The sequence below is a fragment of the Callorhinus ursinus genome, unplaced genomic scaffold (genome assembly GCF_003265705.2).
Source record: "Callorhinus ursinus isolate GAN/ISIS: 27379988/994484 unplaced genomic scaffold, GSC_fseal_2.0 scaffold23, whole genome shotgun sequence".
NCBI lineage: Eukaryota > Metazoa > Chordata > Mammalia > Carnivora > Otariidae > Callorhinus > Callorhinus ursinus.
Window position 1 is genome coordinate 5,953,690 of NW_027397085.1, and position 16,598 is coordinate 5,970,287.

The following is a 16,598-nucleotide window of genomic DNA, read 5'->3' on the forward strand; positions in this document are numbered from 1 at the left end:
CCTCCCTTACTAACACTGAGCTAATCGTGGAGAGAAGCCAGTCACGGGCAGCCATCAAGGACGCAGAGTCACAAGCAGAGAAGTAGCAACATCTGGAGGACAGGATTTCCTTCAACAGGAACCAGAAGCCAGAGGGAGTCTGCACAAGTCAGGAAGGAGGCGTCTGCCAGGTGAGCAGAGAACAAAGCCACTAAGTCACTGCCTCAGTAGGAAGCTGCCTCCCTTGCTAGGAAACAGGCCTGGGGACCTGTCCTCCTATTAAGGCTGGGACCAGGAAGAGTACACTCAGCCAAGGACCCAAGGAATTTACTCCAAGCCCCAGAAATACAAGTGCTTGATTAGGGGAGCTCAGCTAGCTACCTAACGAGCTAATCAGAGGCCTAAACATCAGATTACACTTTCAATTAATATATACAATGAGCCCAGCCGCAACCAATATTCTTGGGATGAACACAGCAGGACAGTGTGAACTTGGAAGAATAACAAACATAAAATGCTAAGGGAAGAGGGAAGCAGCTTAGATCCATCTGGCAACAAGCTACTGAAGTGAAAACTGCACTGCCAAACTGTTAAACCATTTGCAGCCTCCAGAGAAAAGAAATGATGATACTCTTCTCAGTCAATTGCTAAGATGAACACGCCTGAAGGGTGGAAGAGAGCAAGAGCCCACACGCAAAGGTTTACAGACACACCCTCTGCAGATGTTATAGACATCTCCAGGGATTAGATGCTCACATGAAACAGAAGTGGGGAAACATATGAAGAACCATAGCAAAAAATTAAAAAATCAAGAAATTTTTGAACGTCTGTAAAATATACAAAATTTAACACACTGCCTTTGCACAATGAAAATGAGAACACCCAGTTTCATAATTAATAGTTAATAAAGCTAAAAAAACTGGATATTAAATATATCTGAAATTTATTTAATGAAATGCTGTTACATCTCATTTGCAAAGCAATCCATTAAAATTTGAAATACATACACCTTTCATCCAGCAATTCCACTCCTGGAAATCTATACTACAGAGATAAAAAATATCAATATATAAAGACATATAGACAAAAATATCTAGTAAATAATTGTTCATGGTTGCCAAGAACCAAAACAAAGTGAATACCCATCCACAGACAAAAGACTTGGTGCACACTCACTCATTAAAAAGAATGAGTTTGAGCTATGCCTGATGATTTTTTTAAAAGATTTTATTTATTTATTTGACAGAGAGAGCAAGAGCAGGAACACAAGCAGGGGGAGTGGGAGAGGGAGAAGCAGGCTTCCCACAGAGCAGAGAGCCCGATGTGGGGCTTGATCCCAGGACCCTGGGAGCATGACCTGAGCCAAAGACAGACGCTTAACGACTGAGCCACCCAGGCATGCCATGCCTGATGATTTAGAGGAGTTTCTACCAGGTATTGCTTCATTGAAAAAGATACAGAGGTCCAAATATGATCCAGATTTTTTAATATGATTAAAGCTTGTGTCTAAGTTTATGTGTAGGGTTGTAGGAGCACAAAAAAACAAGTAAATATATACAGTAAGTCTAGTTCTCAAACTTCAGTGTGCAACAGAATTACCTGAAAGTTGCTTTAAAATGCAGATTGCTGGGCCCCACCCCCAGAATGTCTGATTCAGTAGGTCTGGAGTAAAGGTCTCAAAATTCTTTTTGCCAGTAAGTTCCAAGGGGGAGTCTAATGCTTGCTGCTGAGACAAAGGCACCAATTTTCAACAGTAGTTACCAGGGAAGAATAATTAATGGAATCTGCCCAAGATCCTAACAGATTTTCCATAGGATTCCTTTTATGGAACACTGTGTGTACAAATTTGCAAAAAGTAATTTCTAATATTTCTGCTTACATTTGTTATGATGAGCAAGTGTTAAATAACTTTATTTAAAATAAAGCTGTTTTTATTGAGAAAAAACTTTTGCCATCAGCAATTTCTCAAGGAAGAGTTCGTCTGCTTTATTCACAGCACTGAACTGATTTGAGGAAGATTAGTGCTAATTACAACTTACATAAAAATCAAAAATAATGTGAAAAGAGGAAGTTCCTAGATTAACAAGTATAACATATATTTGTTTTATGACATTGATTAATCTACAAAAACTTTGAGAAAACTCAATTTAAAAAGTAACCAAAAAACAATGAACAGCAAAAATACTATCTGGCTTGTGAAGGCAAAATCTCTTTCAAAATTCAAGCAAATACCAAGTAAGCAAAAACCTCTCCGTTTAAACTCTACTGGCATCATTTCTGATCTTTTTATGTACGAAGTAGAAAACAAGGGGCTAAAAACAATAAACTAAAAGAATAAAAACTTTGACTTCCAATATAGAACTTTCAAGCTCCCAAGTGGTGTCAATTAAGGAGATTTAAGATAGAGAATAAACATCTCAGATCAGTTATATTAATTATAACTGACACTTTTCCAGGCTTTCACACTTGTCATTAGATTCATCACCACTACTCTTTGCTAGCTTAACACTTCTCCTCCTCCCAAAACCATGTTGTCCCTTAATCTAAAAACTAAGCCTAGGGGCACCTAGAAGTCAGTTAAGTGTCCCACTCTTGTTTTTGGCTCAGGTCATAATCTCAGGGTCCTGAGCTCCAGCCACATGTAGGGCTCCACCCTCAGCAGAGAGGCTGCTTCAGATGCTCTCTCCCTCTCCTTCTACCTCTCTCTAAAATAAATAAATAAAATCCTTAAAAATAAATTAAAAAACAAACAATAAGCCTAGACCTCAAACCAGATTGCATATGTCTATTTTTTCTATCATGAGCGAACAGCCTGGTCTTCCAAAGGGGCTCCTTTAGTGCCCCTTAGAGCACAGATGCAGGAAGCTGCTCAGAGGCTGAAAATTGGATTTGCAAGGCTCACATCCCCATGGTCTACAAATCGATATAAAACTCTTGGCTACCAGTCACCAACCCCTGCTTCTTCTCTAACCTTATTACAGTGCAGTGTTTCTCTTTTCCTGCAATAGCAACTCAGTGGACCTCCATTGTTCATTTTAAAAATGAAAACGAGTCTGTGGCTGAGCTGAGGAATATCCCTGCATCTCCAACACTAAGACTGCCTCCTTCCTAAAGATAAGCAAGCGGAAATATTTGCCAAAAAACTATAAAGTTCTACAGCACACCAGACAGAATCAGAAATTTTAACACCCTCTGAAACAAATTCCTGAGATACAAAAAAAAAAAAAAATTACGTTCTTTCTTTGTGCACACAATAAAATACACAAGATTATGAAACAATATGGGCATAAGAAACAGGTCAAGATTTGAAAATACTACATAGAAACTAAAAATGAAGTAATGAAAACTAAAATTGTCCTGGCAAAAAGATAAAGAGACTCAGCAATACAGAAAACTTAAGTAGAAAATAAAAAATATTGGGGGCGCCTGGGTGGCTCAGTTGGTTAGGCGGCCGGCTCTTGATTTTGGCTCCTGTCACGATCTCAGGGTCCTGGGACCGAGCCTGGAACGAGGTTCCATGCTCAGCAGGGAGTCGGCTTGGGGATTCTCTCTCCCCCTAGCCCTCGGCCCCTCCCCCTGCTTGCACAAGCTCGCACACACGTGCGCTCCCTCTAAATAGATTAAAAAACAAACAAACAGAAAAAATGCTTCTAGAATTCAGACCACAAAAAGGACAAAAAACAGTCCTTGAAATGGCAGCTGTTTGGAAAGAGAAAACAATAGTGAAAGACCTAAAAGAATAAAACTTTAAAAAGAAACATGAAAGCCTTCTTCATGGATCCAAACAAAATGCACAAGGAAAAAAAAGAGTACTTACATCCATAGATTTTCTATAGGTATAGAGATATCTTTCCACCATCTTTTTAAAAAATTTTAATTCTAATATAGTTAACATTACAGTGCTGTATTAGTTTTAGATGTACAATATAGTGATTCAACAACTCAATGCATTATGCAGCACTCATCGTGGTAAGTGTACTCATGATCTTCTCTTATCTAACCAATGCCAAGCCTGTGCCCTGCCCCCCCAACTCGTAAACATCAATTTGTTCTCTGTATTTAAGAATTTGTTTTTTGGCTTGTCTCGTCTTCTTTGTTCATTTGTTTCATTCCTTAAATTCCACATGAGTGAAATCATATGGTATTTGAAAGTACAACATTCATGACAAAAACCCTCAACAAAGTGGGTTTAGAGGAACATCCCTCAACATAATAAAGGCCTCATATGAAAAAGCCACAGCTAACATCATACTCAATGGCAAAAAAGTGATAGTTTTTCTCCTAAGGTCAGGAACAAGACAAGGATGTCCACTCTCACCACTTTTATTCAACATAGTACTGGAAGTCCTAGCCACAGCAATCAGACAGGAAAAAGAAAGTAAGTCATCCAAATTGGTAAGGAAGAAGTAAAAGGTTCACTATTTGCAGATGACAAGATACTATATAAAGAATACCCTAAAGACCACCAAAAACCTGCTGGAACTGATAAATGAACACTCTACCATTTTTAGTAAGGATTCTCTTTAGTGACCAAGAAGCAAAGACCTTCGAATTCTAAAAATGAATTCTGATGCCAAAACAGTTTATAATCAAAGGAACAACAAACTCACCTGAACAAGGTGCCTTTTTGTGGAGGGTGGGTCAAAGTTGGGAATAATTTCTATCAAATTTTTCCTCATAATTATCACTCCATTTATGTGATTTAATTGTCCATGAAATAAATCTTGCAATTAATATTTTTAAAGCCCATCTTAATAAGATTTTTCATTAGCATACAATTATTATTTTGTAATTTGTTATAGGCCCTTTAAAATCTCTAGTTTTATTTGGGTCTTACGTACATTATATACTTGCCAGTTCTAAAAGAACAAATCAGCACAATTAGGATTGTTAGTACATAAAAGTATCAAAATAAAGACATCCAATATATTGCAGCTGAGGGGCACCTGGCTGGCTCAGTCAGTAGAGCCCGTGACTCTTGATCTCAGGACCATGAGTTCAAGCCCCGTGTTGGGTGTAGAGATTACTTAAAAAGATAAAATCTTTAAATATATATGTATATACACATAGTAATATATATTTTTATATATATTGCAAAGAAAACATCATCTAAATAAATGCCTTAATAATTAATGCCTTAATGTCAATAAAATTCAACACAAATATAAATACAACTTTGAAAAAACATACAAAAATATCAACAGTGTTTATATTGATGACAGGATTAAACATGGGGTTTTTTCTTGATATTTCCAATTCTTATATGAAACATAAATATGAATTTTAAAAATTAAATATTTACAAACCAGATTTTATAAACTAGAAGCTAGAAGTAAATATTTATCAAACTTCTGAACACAGAAAAGCAGAGAGGAGGCCCGCCCCAAAATACAGAAACAAGTTTTACTATAGTTCTTATGTGTGCTCTATTTACATGTTACTAATTTGGTAGAAATTGGTTTAAGTCTTATTTTCATTATAATGTATCCCCTCTGACCTCTCACTGCATGTGCCCAAGTACACAGATTGGCTGAGATCAGTTTGTAATACTGACATAAAATTTTAAGTGGGGGGGGGGATCAGGTTACAACATATATATGTGTGTGTGTGCGTGTGTAACCTGATTATACACATATGTGTATATATGTGATATATATATGATATATATATCACATATATATGATATATATATCGAGTAAGAGTCATATTAAACATAAAATACATAATGCATTTCATCTAAGATCATTTAAAATTTCCACTTTATATTCCACTAAAAAATTTCCAATTATGACACAATTGAATTTTATTTTATACTCATTACAAGACCTGCTAAATTAAGAGCGATTTTATCATGTATCATGCTGCTGTTTCCCCGTCTTCCATGTTACTGTGTGTACACAGTAGCTTAGCTTTTTAATGCCAAATCCTGGTAGAAACATCTTGAAGCATTTAATTCATATATCACCAACAATCACAACTAATTTTGTCACAAGTAATCTTAAGTGACAACCATATGACCATTATGACCAAGGACACACATGCATAGGTAGTAACTACAACATGACATCTGCCAGAATGCACAGCGGGTATAGGAACATCTCAATTTCAGAGATGTTAAAATGAGGGAGGGAAAAACTGCACCTTAGAATTGACAAAGAATTATTTTAATATAACATCTACCAGGGATGAGATTCTGAGTAATGTCTTCTTAACACCTTTCATATATCTCATTTTATTCTAGTTAGTATATACTGTTTGACAATTTGAAAAAATATTTTTGCTTTTGCTTTTTAAGTCCCTTCTTTCCTTAGGCTATTTGTACTGCCTCCCTAGTCTGATCATAATCGAATAGGTAGGAATCCAAACAGCTATACTACAGGATGTTGATCAACTACAAGATTTATTATCTTGATGAGGTTTGTGGGATTTGAGGTAGGAAAGCAGGACAGAATAAGAAGAGCTGAGGAGGAGGAAGATACCCAAAAGAAAAAAAAAAGTCAGGGAGACTTAGGAGCTATTTACAGTTTAGCCTTGCACCATTCTTCATCTTTAATTATGGCTGAGCAGAGCCCAACAGCCTATAGACAGTTTATGACCTGCACATCGTAACCTAGGAAGAGTACTACAGACCACTGGGTAACCCAGGAGGCACCCCTTTCATTATTCTGACATCCATTCATTTTCATTTACTTTTTCTGCAGAGAATAGAGTGGGGGATGTATAAGGTGGGGGGATGGGTAGGGGGAGAGGGAGGGAAGGTGGGCTACCTGTATAGTGAAGTGTGGTAAGGGGAAATGAATAAATTTTAACTGAAGATTCTAATTAAGTTTGTTCTAGTTCCTATACTTCATTCTATTAAGGATTAACCTAAATTGAATTCATATTCTTAGTCTAGATGCAGTACTCTGGCTGAACTCCATGCACTGAAGAGTCAAGGGTCACCTGAAACCACAGTTCCCACATACCCATCCACGCCCACCCCGACCCCCACCAACTCAGCCACATTCCAAGGAAAGAGGTTTTGCCCAAACTAAGGAGGGAAGAGGAAGCTATATGCCATTTTACATGTGAAGAGACCATCCATTCACTTTCCTGTTACACCCAGCAATTGTCCTCAAGAACAGAATCCTTCCTCTCTCAATGCAGAAGGCACACTTGACCAAGCATCTCACTGGGCATCTCTGTGACCCCAATCCCCACCTATTCTATGAATGCCCCAGCACTTTGCCCTTTGAACTCCTATTTCATTTTAGCTGACACAACTGTCACTAAACCTTACCCGAAAAAAGACACACAGAGAAGATATTCTTGAATATTATCAGGATATCTTAAAATACAATGTTCAAATATCATTCATATGAATGAAATGGGTATTTCTGAGTCCAGAAGTTATACAGTTTAAATAAAGCTCCTCAGGGAAATATCATTAAAACCCAGACCTTAGAACCAAGAGCCAATCAGTGTCCACGTGAGACAGTAACACTCTATTTTTTTTTTAAAGCCCCAACTCAACAGAGAGCCAAACATCTCTCCCTGGTCACATAGGTTTTGAGTGTTAGAAAGGGCCACTTAGAGCTGAAGTCCAGTGCGTAGGGACTTACGTAAAGAGGTACTTCGCTGCAGCTCAACTCCATGGCTTCTGCATCTGCAAAGAAAATAATGAATGAGAACTGTTATTACAGGAGGCACTATAACCAACCAGCACTACTGTGTCCTGCCCTGCAGTTATCAACAAGGGAGGAAGAACCACTGATAGGAAAACTGCAGACACAAGATCATGAACGACAGGAAAGACATTCTATCTGTATAAAATACCCTCCCCATTTCTTCTTTCACATTAATTTCTACACATAAGGAAAACCTATCAACCCCAGACATTATCCTACTGATGGCTCTCAAAAAAGAAATATTTGAAATATTTCAAGAAGCCAAGGAAGTCAACATAAACCTGTCCAAAGTGTTGCCTTAGTTAACTCCTTGAATAATAGGCTACTCAAAAGTTAGAATCCACCGTGGTCCAAATGAGGCTGGAGACCTCAGTGACAAGACAGTTCTTTGCCTCTCATCCAGAAGGCCAAAGATTTCAGTCTCATGATTACACGGCGAGTAGGTACTCCACTGTTACCAACCTCTCCACCAGTTGGATCCATCCCATCTGCCTCTGGGTATGCCTGCTCCTTTAAAACCCACACCCGAAACCAGCTTAAAGCTCATGTGGGGGAAAAAAAAAAAAAAAAAGCTAGCTTCATTCCAAAAGGGATTCACTAACCACCTACAAGGGGCCAACCATTAGACAAAGATGATCAGGAAGTGCTCCAGCCCTCAAAAACCTGAGCTCAACAAGAAATACCTAAAGACAAAGTGAAGAGTAGGCTGCATGAGAATTCTGAAAGGGTCAAACAGAGAGACCCAACCACCACCCAAGTTCTGCCTCTGGGTCCCAAGGCCAAACTCCAGCTGTAGTACCCTGGGGACAGCTGGTAGGGCATATAGCAACCTGAATTGTGACATTTAGTACAGTAATAACCAAAGAAGACACTAGGCAAGAAGGAAAATACTCAAAGTTCTATTTTTATAAAAACCTTCAACTTCAGTTTTATTAATACTTCATACACATGCTGCAACTGGCACCCTCCTAGGTCACAAGTTATATTTCCTAAGTCATCCTCAGGGAAGACCAAAGGTCTAACAAGCTCATTTACAACACATTGTACCCTGTGGCAGTTTATGTAGACCGACTTAAATGTGCTTGTGTATTATAATCAATTCTTAATGAAACTAGCCTCATAAACTAGATGAATGGCTTAAGCATTCTAGGAAGGAAACTTCAAATTAAAAATAATACTAATAAGAATATGACAAATGAGACTCTCATTCCTAAATATGAATTATTCATCAACCCCACTACAAAATAAAAATGACTAATCTAAGAACAAATAGCCCTCCCAAAAAATCATCCATCAAGTATGTGTTTAAAATATGAAAGTATACCCAATAGCTTATACCATGACCTCCTACCCTAAATTTATACTGTGCTTCAAGATATCAGCAATTTTTTTACCTATGTTTACAATCATGCCGTACAATTTCCATCCATCAAAAAAATTTCACTAAACTTGACAAAATTAGATCTTTTCAAAATTTCTACTTAATAGCAAAAGAAGTGTATTCTACGGTAAGTATGGTTTAAAAAGGAATGAAATACACAGAATATAGTAAAACCAAAATGTATTCCTTTATGAGCAAAACTTTGAACACTATTGAATATTCTAATAAATCTTAGAACACACCAAGCTGTGTAACAGGTGTGCTACACACTCATAAAAATACAGATGTTTTCCCTTATTCAGCTTTTTACGCCTTGTCTGATGATACATCTAAAAGAAATCACTTTTGATGAGAATATGGACTTAATCTGAAGACTGATTTACTTTATTTATTTATTTATTTATTTATTTATTTATTTATTTATTTATTTAGACAGAGAGACAGCGAGAGAGGGAACACAAGCACGGTGAGCAGGAGAGGGAGAAGCAGGCTTCCCGCCGAGCAGGGAGCCTGATGCGGGGCTTGTTCCCAAGACCCTGAGATCACGACCTGAGCCGAAGGCAGACACTTAACGACTGAGCCACTCAGGCACCTCTGAATTACTTCTTTAATAAAAAGTAATGTTGTAGGGGCTTCTGGGTGGCTCAGGTGGTTAGGCGTCTGACTTCAGCTCAGGTCATGATCCCAGGGTGCTGGGATCAAGCCCCACATCGGGCTCCCTACTCAGCAGGGAGTCTGCTTCTCCCTCTCCCTTTAACCCTCTACCTGCTTGTGTTATCACTGGTGCACGCTCTCTCTCTCAAATGAATAAAAAAAAAGTCTTGGGAAAAAAGTAAGGTTCTATGGGAAAAGCATTTAACCACAATCACTGGTAGGGCAGCTGCTTGGATAAGAAGCTTGAAAAGCACCATGAGTGAAATTCATTCACTGTGTCATCCATAGGAAAGATATTGTAATGAACTTGAAACTGAAAGCCCACAGAGTTCCACAGTACATCAATCGTGGTTAATTTTATAGCACTAAGAATTTCAGCTGAATAAAGCCAATTATACCTTCAAATTAAGGGAAAAAAAGAATTTCAAACATGGTCCAATCTTTTCAATTTCTGCCATGAGATGGGAAAGGATCATAAAAATCCATACACCACACTGAGGTGTATTGGTTATACTGTGGCAAAGTACTTTAAAAAGCTGTCAGACTTAAACATGGACTACATAATTTTCTCTTTCCAAAATAGAAGGTTCTAGTTATTCTAAGAAAAGTGGCTCTTTATGACACGTCTTTAAAAACATTCATTTTTCCAAATAAATAGCCTGTTCCATCAAGAGAGGGGTGATATTTTAGTAAGTGAAAAATATCTCAAAGGAAATTCAGGTTATAGATAGTATATGCCATCACAACATTTTGAAAAAGAGTATTAGTACATGTTACCATTGCTTGGTGACTTTGTTGCAGTAATTAAAGCTTGCAACCTAGTAAAGCCCTCACATCTGCAGGCTTTAAATTCTTGGAAAATAAAAAAAGCTTTCAAATCTACATAAATCTTTCAAAACAAATGTTTCATGGGTTTTCTATTTTAAAAATGTGACAAGTTCTAAGTTATAGGAGGACTGAGTGACATCAGGGAAGATGGAAGTTTGCGGTCACTTTTAAACATTAGGAAACTTGCATAATTAGTGGATGGGATTAAAACATAAATCCCCTGATTTTTAAGTGTAACACCATACTACCATTAAAATGTATGTATCATAAAGAGGTTATCTGATTCAGCTATGACACACATTAAATCCAATTTCAAAGTAAAAGTGCTTTGAACCAGACACCCAAACTGAAGGGTTACAGAGTATTACTAAACAAAATAATGATCCATGTGTCTTATTACTTTCACTGACATTATTATATCAATGTTCTTAGTGAGAACAAAAAGGTTATGAATAACACTTAATCTTCGTAGCTTTTTTTTTTTTTAAAGATTTTATTTATTTGTCAGAGAGAGAGTATAAGCAGGGGGAGCAGCAGGGCAGAGGGAGAAGCAGGCTCCTCGCCGAGCAAGGAGCCCAATGCGGGACTCAATATGACTTGAGCAGAAGGCAGACACAATGGAGTGAGCCATCCAGGTGTCCCTAATCTTCACAGCTTTTTAAATTTGGGGTAGGTTTTAGATAATATACTGTTGCAGTAGTACAATTTACAAATAAACACAATAAGGATACACGGGTTTTGGGGGGCTTTTTTTTTTTTTACTTAGTAAGGGTACAACATTTGGCAGATCTGCTCCTATTAAATAAGCCTTTCTCCCCACTTATCAGGCAGTGGGTAGTCTTCCCAGTGGTTTCCTAAGCAGGCTTAGTAGACTAAGGAATGAGCTGTGGAGTGTGCCCAGGGCACCAGAGCTGGAGTTCTAGGTTTACCTAGCATGAAGGTGCATGGGAATTGTACCGCAGGGCAGAAGGCGGTATCACACCACTTTAAAGCTACAAAGGATCCAAGTTTCTCTACACTTTACCTTCATTATGATGCCAATGACATCAAGTGAGGGCTTCCAATCTGCATCATACTATGATCTCAGCCAAAAGGTAAACATCAAGAGCTAGACAACATGCCCTTTCTACTTCACCTTACATATTGAAGAACTCCAATTTCATTACCCTGCCTACTCTATCTTTTGCCCTTTTTCAGTACAGACATTGAACAACCATTTGAACAGCAACTGTTTAGTTCTTGAAAGAAACTACATTTCACTCCTTTTAAAAATAAACTAAAACTAAAGTCCCCACAACTATCAGCCTTGGTCCCAAACCTTCTAAAAATCGCTCTCAGAATTTCTTGGTTGAGTTGGAGAGAGAATAATTTGTGGCAAGTGTATTATATACTCAATAAAATAATGTAACTTCAAACTGATATAGGTATAAAAAACTATATTCTCATTTGAATTTTTCTAAAACTGATCCCTCACAAGATCTGCACTCACTTGCACAGATGCATGACTAAACCATGCCGTGTCACCTTTTACGTCAAGTTTAATAACAAAACTATTTGGTATTTGCCAGACAAGTATATAACTGCCCACATTCTACACACACTAGCTTTTCACTACACAAATGTTATGCTCTATACTTCATTTCCCAATGCTTGACTTCTCCGTCTGCAATTTCTAAAATTCTCAGACTCAAGTAGTTTTTAAGTTTTTATTTTTCAAAAATGTCTCTTGAAAAACTTAAGGCCAAAGTATTTCTAGTGTTTCTGGCAGACACCAGAGAATGATTTAGGGTACACAGCCACCACTTTTAAGTTTACTTCCAAAACAGAGGGGAAAAGATCTTGGGAAAAGAACATCAAGATGCAAAATCTTCAGTATTTCACACATATTAGAAAGAATACCTAATATTCCAGTAACATCATTTGCTAGTTACTTCTAATAAAAATTAAACCATTTAACAGGTGAAGAAAATATTCCGAATTAAAAATAAAAGAAAATATAAAATTCATCTTATACAGAAAATAATCATTCTTGACTTTATGGAATTCTGGGTTTCTCCATATAAAACCCATGACTTTATTTTATCTTTGAACACATCCAAATTCTTGGCTTGTATACCTCTTACAAGACCTATTAACAAATAATAGTCAAATATTTATTAATACCATTAGGAACTACATTTGGAAGGCTAATGCGTTTAGGCACCATGCTAAGTATTTTACAAACATCTTAGAGAATCCTCACAGCAGCCCTGAGAGTAATGTGTAGGAGGTCTTACTCACCTGAATCTTTATTTACAAGGTTACACTGAAGCAAAAGTTACCTAAACCTAAAAGTAATTGTTAAATCAACTGACCCCTTGGAAGATGAGGAGCAACTCCCTCCCACATTCTTTCTTCACTTTCTTCATTTTCACGAAAGCAGAACCCCGGGCAAATCTTTTTTCCACCACTCTTTCCTATAAGATCTTGGTCCCCATTTTAAAGAGAGTCACTGTAGGCACCTCCCTGACACCTGCTCTCTGCCGGTAAGAGGACATCCAGCATTACCAGCTCCACTTTACAGGAGTAAAAAGACAAAAAAAAAAAAAAAAAAAGGCTCAGCAAAATCGCACCACTTCGCTGAGATCAAGCCGCTGGAAGTGGCCAAACTGGCGTGTGAGTCCAGCCCATCAGATCTGTCCAGCCCAAGCTCTCCTCAGCCTCAGCACAAGGGGGCCTTTTGTAACATAACTATGGTCTCAAAGATAGCAATTTGCTTGGCTGAAAAGCAGCAAACACCTCATAGGAGTAATGTCTCAGGAGCGGGCTGTCCACGAACACCAGCTCTGCCCTCTTCCAAATGTGTGACTCAGGCCCATTATTTCTCCTCCCTGAGGCAGTCTCTCATCTGTCAGGAGTAATAGTAAGAGTGCCTATCTCCTAAGATTTCTGTGAGGATTGAGATTTGACACTAACAACAGAAAATACTTAGTGCCTGTCACAAGCACTCAAAGGCTAGCTGCAATTATTAAGCTTAGCTAAAGGATTTTTTAAGCATTTGAGTATTTTGAATGACTCCTAATGTTAGACTGATCAAAATGACTCAGCACTAGCTGGGGCCAGCCACGTCTGAAATGGGTCCACCCAGCTCAGCCTCACCCCAGCCCAGAGGAACCTCCAAGCATCAAGAATTCTGAATGGGATTATACCAGATATATGTGACTTTTACAGAGCTGAATATTGCCCCTACAGTCTGAAAACTCAAAGGAGCCATTACTACTGGGACAACTACTGCCATCTCGGGTTTGAAACCCTCCCTTGGAAATGTCGATTCACGGCTCTGTAAACAAACCTAGGAGCGTAGAATTCTGTGTTTCACAACTGTTCTGCTAACTGGAGAAGGAGAAAAGAACACATCAACAACAGGGAGATAAGGCCAAGTCTAAGGAAAAGCCTCAGTCCTGGCACAATGGAAACGAGTAGGAGAGCATATGAGAAATAAGCCTGTTAAATACACAGTGGTGTCTACAGAATGGTCTCAGACTAGTGTCATCTACCTGAGTTACACAGGGTTGAGCAGCTTCAAGTGGAGGAACAGAGTGCAGCCGAGGAAGAAGGGGAGACAGTCTGAAATGGTGCAGCCTAAATGAGAGAACATCTACGAAGTACAAAGAGGAGTGTGAGCTAGCTGCTAACGAAATGTCCCACCAATGATGAGCACTGGGTGTTATACGCAACTAATGAATCGTTGAATGCTGCATCAAAAACTAATGATGTACTAGTTGCGGGCTAATTGACAATTAAAAAAATAAAAAGTCCCACCAAAACTGTCACACTCACTTGTATTTTGTAGGCTGTATTCGCATACAAAGCCTTTTATAAATCAATTAAAACAACCCCTTAACCATCTCACTTACGCTAGTGATCTGTTTAGTGTATCCTTCATCATCAACGCAAAGCTCTATCACTCGGCATCTTGGGTGAGATACAACCCATCTAGGTGTCAATCCCTCTATCATGTCCACAAGTCAATTTGCTGTCACCCACTTCACGCCAAGCACCAGGGAGGCTGTCATGTGAAAGATTAAAATATATGACACCCTACCCACCCCTATCACTGACAAACTCACAATCTGGTTTGGATAAGATCTACATCCATGAAAAGCTACAAGTTTTAAGGAGTAATAGCCCTGACCTGACAGAACATAATAGTGTGGGGCAAGCATGAAGCGGTGAGTTCTAAATGGAATGGGGGTGGAGGACTAGTACGAAAAATAAGACCATTATACATAATCCGTCCCTAAAACACGCCGAAACCGTGACAAAAGAGAACAGACTTTCAGGAGCAGAGGGTCCCTTGCCAGAGATTCAGTAACACTAACTGCAGAATTTGGTCAGAATTTAACAAAATATACTCCAGCTTTTCTGACAACGTGCTTTACTTTTGCTTTTTCTGCCTAACAACATACACAAACAAGTTTAGTGAGGATCTCATTGGTACTGAATATTCTCTACTTGGACAAATGACCTGATCAGAGTTATCAGACCCTTGTTTTTTTGCCAGCTCCTCATTTCTGTTCTTTAATTTTCCACTCATTTTTATAAAGCAAGGAAATACACTGACCCTTGGACAACATGAGTCTGAATTGCTTGGGTCTATTTATCAATGGATTTTTCTTCGATACATATAGTCAGTGTACTGAATTTATTTTCTCTGCCTTATTTTCTCAACATTTTCTTTTCTCTAGCTTACTGTGGTGTAGGAATACAATATATAACCACATGATTTCACTTATGTGGAATCTGAAAAAATAAAACAAAAAAAGACTCACAAACACAGAGAACAATAAACTGGTGGTTGTCAGAGGAGTGGAGGAAGAAGCAAAATACATGAAGGGAATGATTAAGAGGTACAAGTTTCCAGCTATAGAACAAGTCATGGAGATGAAAAGTACAGCTCCAAGAATACAGTCAATATTATATTAATTTACGATGAATACACTTATGGTAGGCACTGCATAATGTACAGAACTGTTCAATCTCTATGTAGTACACCTGTAACTAGTCTAACATTATGTGCCAACTCAACAATAAAAATTAAGACATTTTTAAGCTGGTAGAGCTAAATTAGTAGACCCAATTCTAGACAATAAAACTAGTGGACACATGTGTAAAACCTGGAGAAACTCTAGAATGATCATTTAACATTTAGAATTATGACCTTAAAGCAAAGATTAAAGGAAAGGAGGCTTAGCCTTAGAAATAGGACTAGTCTTGGGGCACCTGGGTGGCTCAGTCAGTTGAGCCTCCAACTCTTGATTTCAGTTCAGGTCATAGTCCCAGGGTTGTGACACTGAGCCCAGCATCAGACTCCCTGCTTAGCATGAAGTCAGCTTGGGATTCTCTCCCTCTGCCCCAACTGCTCCACACATGCGCTTCGTCTCAGGGAGGGAGGGAGGGAGGGAGGGAGGGAGGGAAAAGAAAAAAAAAAAAAAGAAATAGGACTAGTCTCTAAATGTTTAATTTAGTTCAGCGCATTTACTCAGAACGTCCTATATGCTTATTACTGGGGGAAGGAAAAAGTGTGTCTCCCTTCAGGTACATACCAATCTGTTTGACAATAAAGGGCTTACCGATATGAAGTCAGTAAATCACCTACAGAAAAGACAATACCAAGGGTCAAATAAAGCTCCCAGGGATCAGGAGGCAGAAATACTCTCATCTGTCAGTAGCTGAGGCATTGGCACGGCTCCCCAAGGAGATGGAGCCTAAGCTGAGCCTTCAATATAGTTTTTCAGTCAGGGGTACTCCTATCACAAAAGGCATTTAGAAATGGGGCAGGGCATCTTTTCAGGTTCTCAAACAATGGGGTTGGTGAGATGGGTAAAAAAAAAAAAAAACAGAAGAGGAGAGGGACCTGCTACCGGCATTCAGCACCTGGGAACCATGGATGCTCCATGTCTACAACACCAGGCCAACCCTACATAAAGAGTCATTCCAGCCCAAATGGCACCACAGATCTCTGTTGAGAATCACAGAGGTAGACAATAGACATTCACCAGGTACACGATGAAATGGGAGGACATCTCAAGCGCAAGAAATAATAGGCA

General features: G+C 38.5%; 1 protein-coding gene across 6 annotated transcripts in view; it reads right to left on the reverse strand.

Annotated features, from left to right (window-relative positions):
* Window positions 1-16,598, reverse strand: part of ARHGEF28 (Rho guanine nucleotide exchange factor 28) — a 324,502-nt gene that overhangs the window by 247,223 nt on the left and 60,681 nt on the right. For 5 of the 6 annotated variants that reach the window (XM_073905343.1, XM_073905344.1, XM_073905346.1 and 2 more), the window contains one exon: window positions 7,581-7,624. In XM_073905343.1, the coding sequence (XP_073761444.1) occupies window positions 7,581-7,624 (44 nt within the window). Of the gene's footprint in view, window positions 1-7,580; window positions 7,625-8,329; window positions 8,406-16,598 lie in introns of those variants that run through there. The other variant, XM_073905345.1, reaches the window with a different exon arrangement.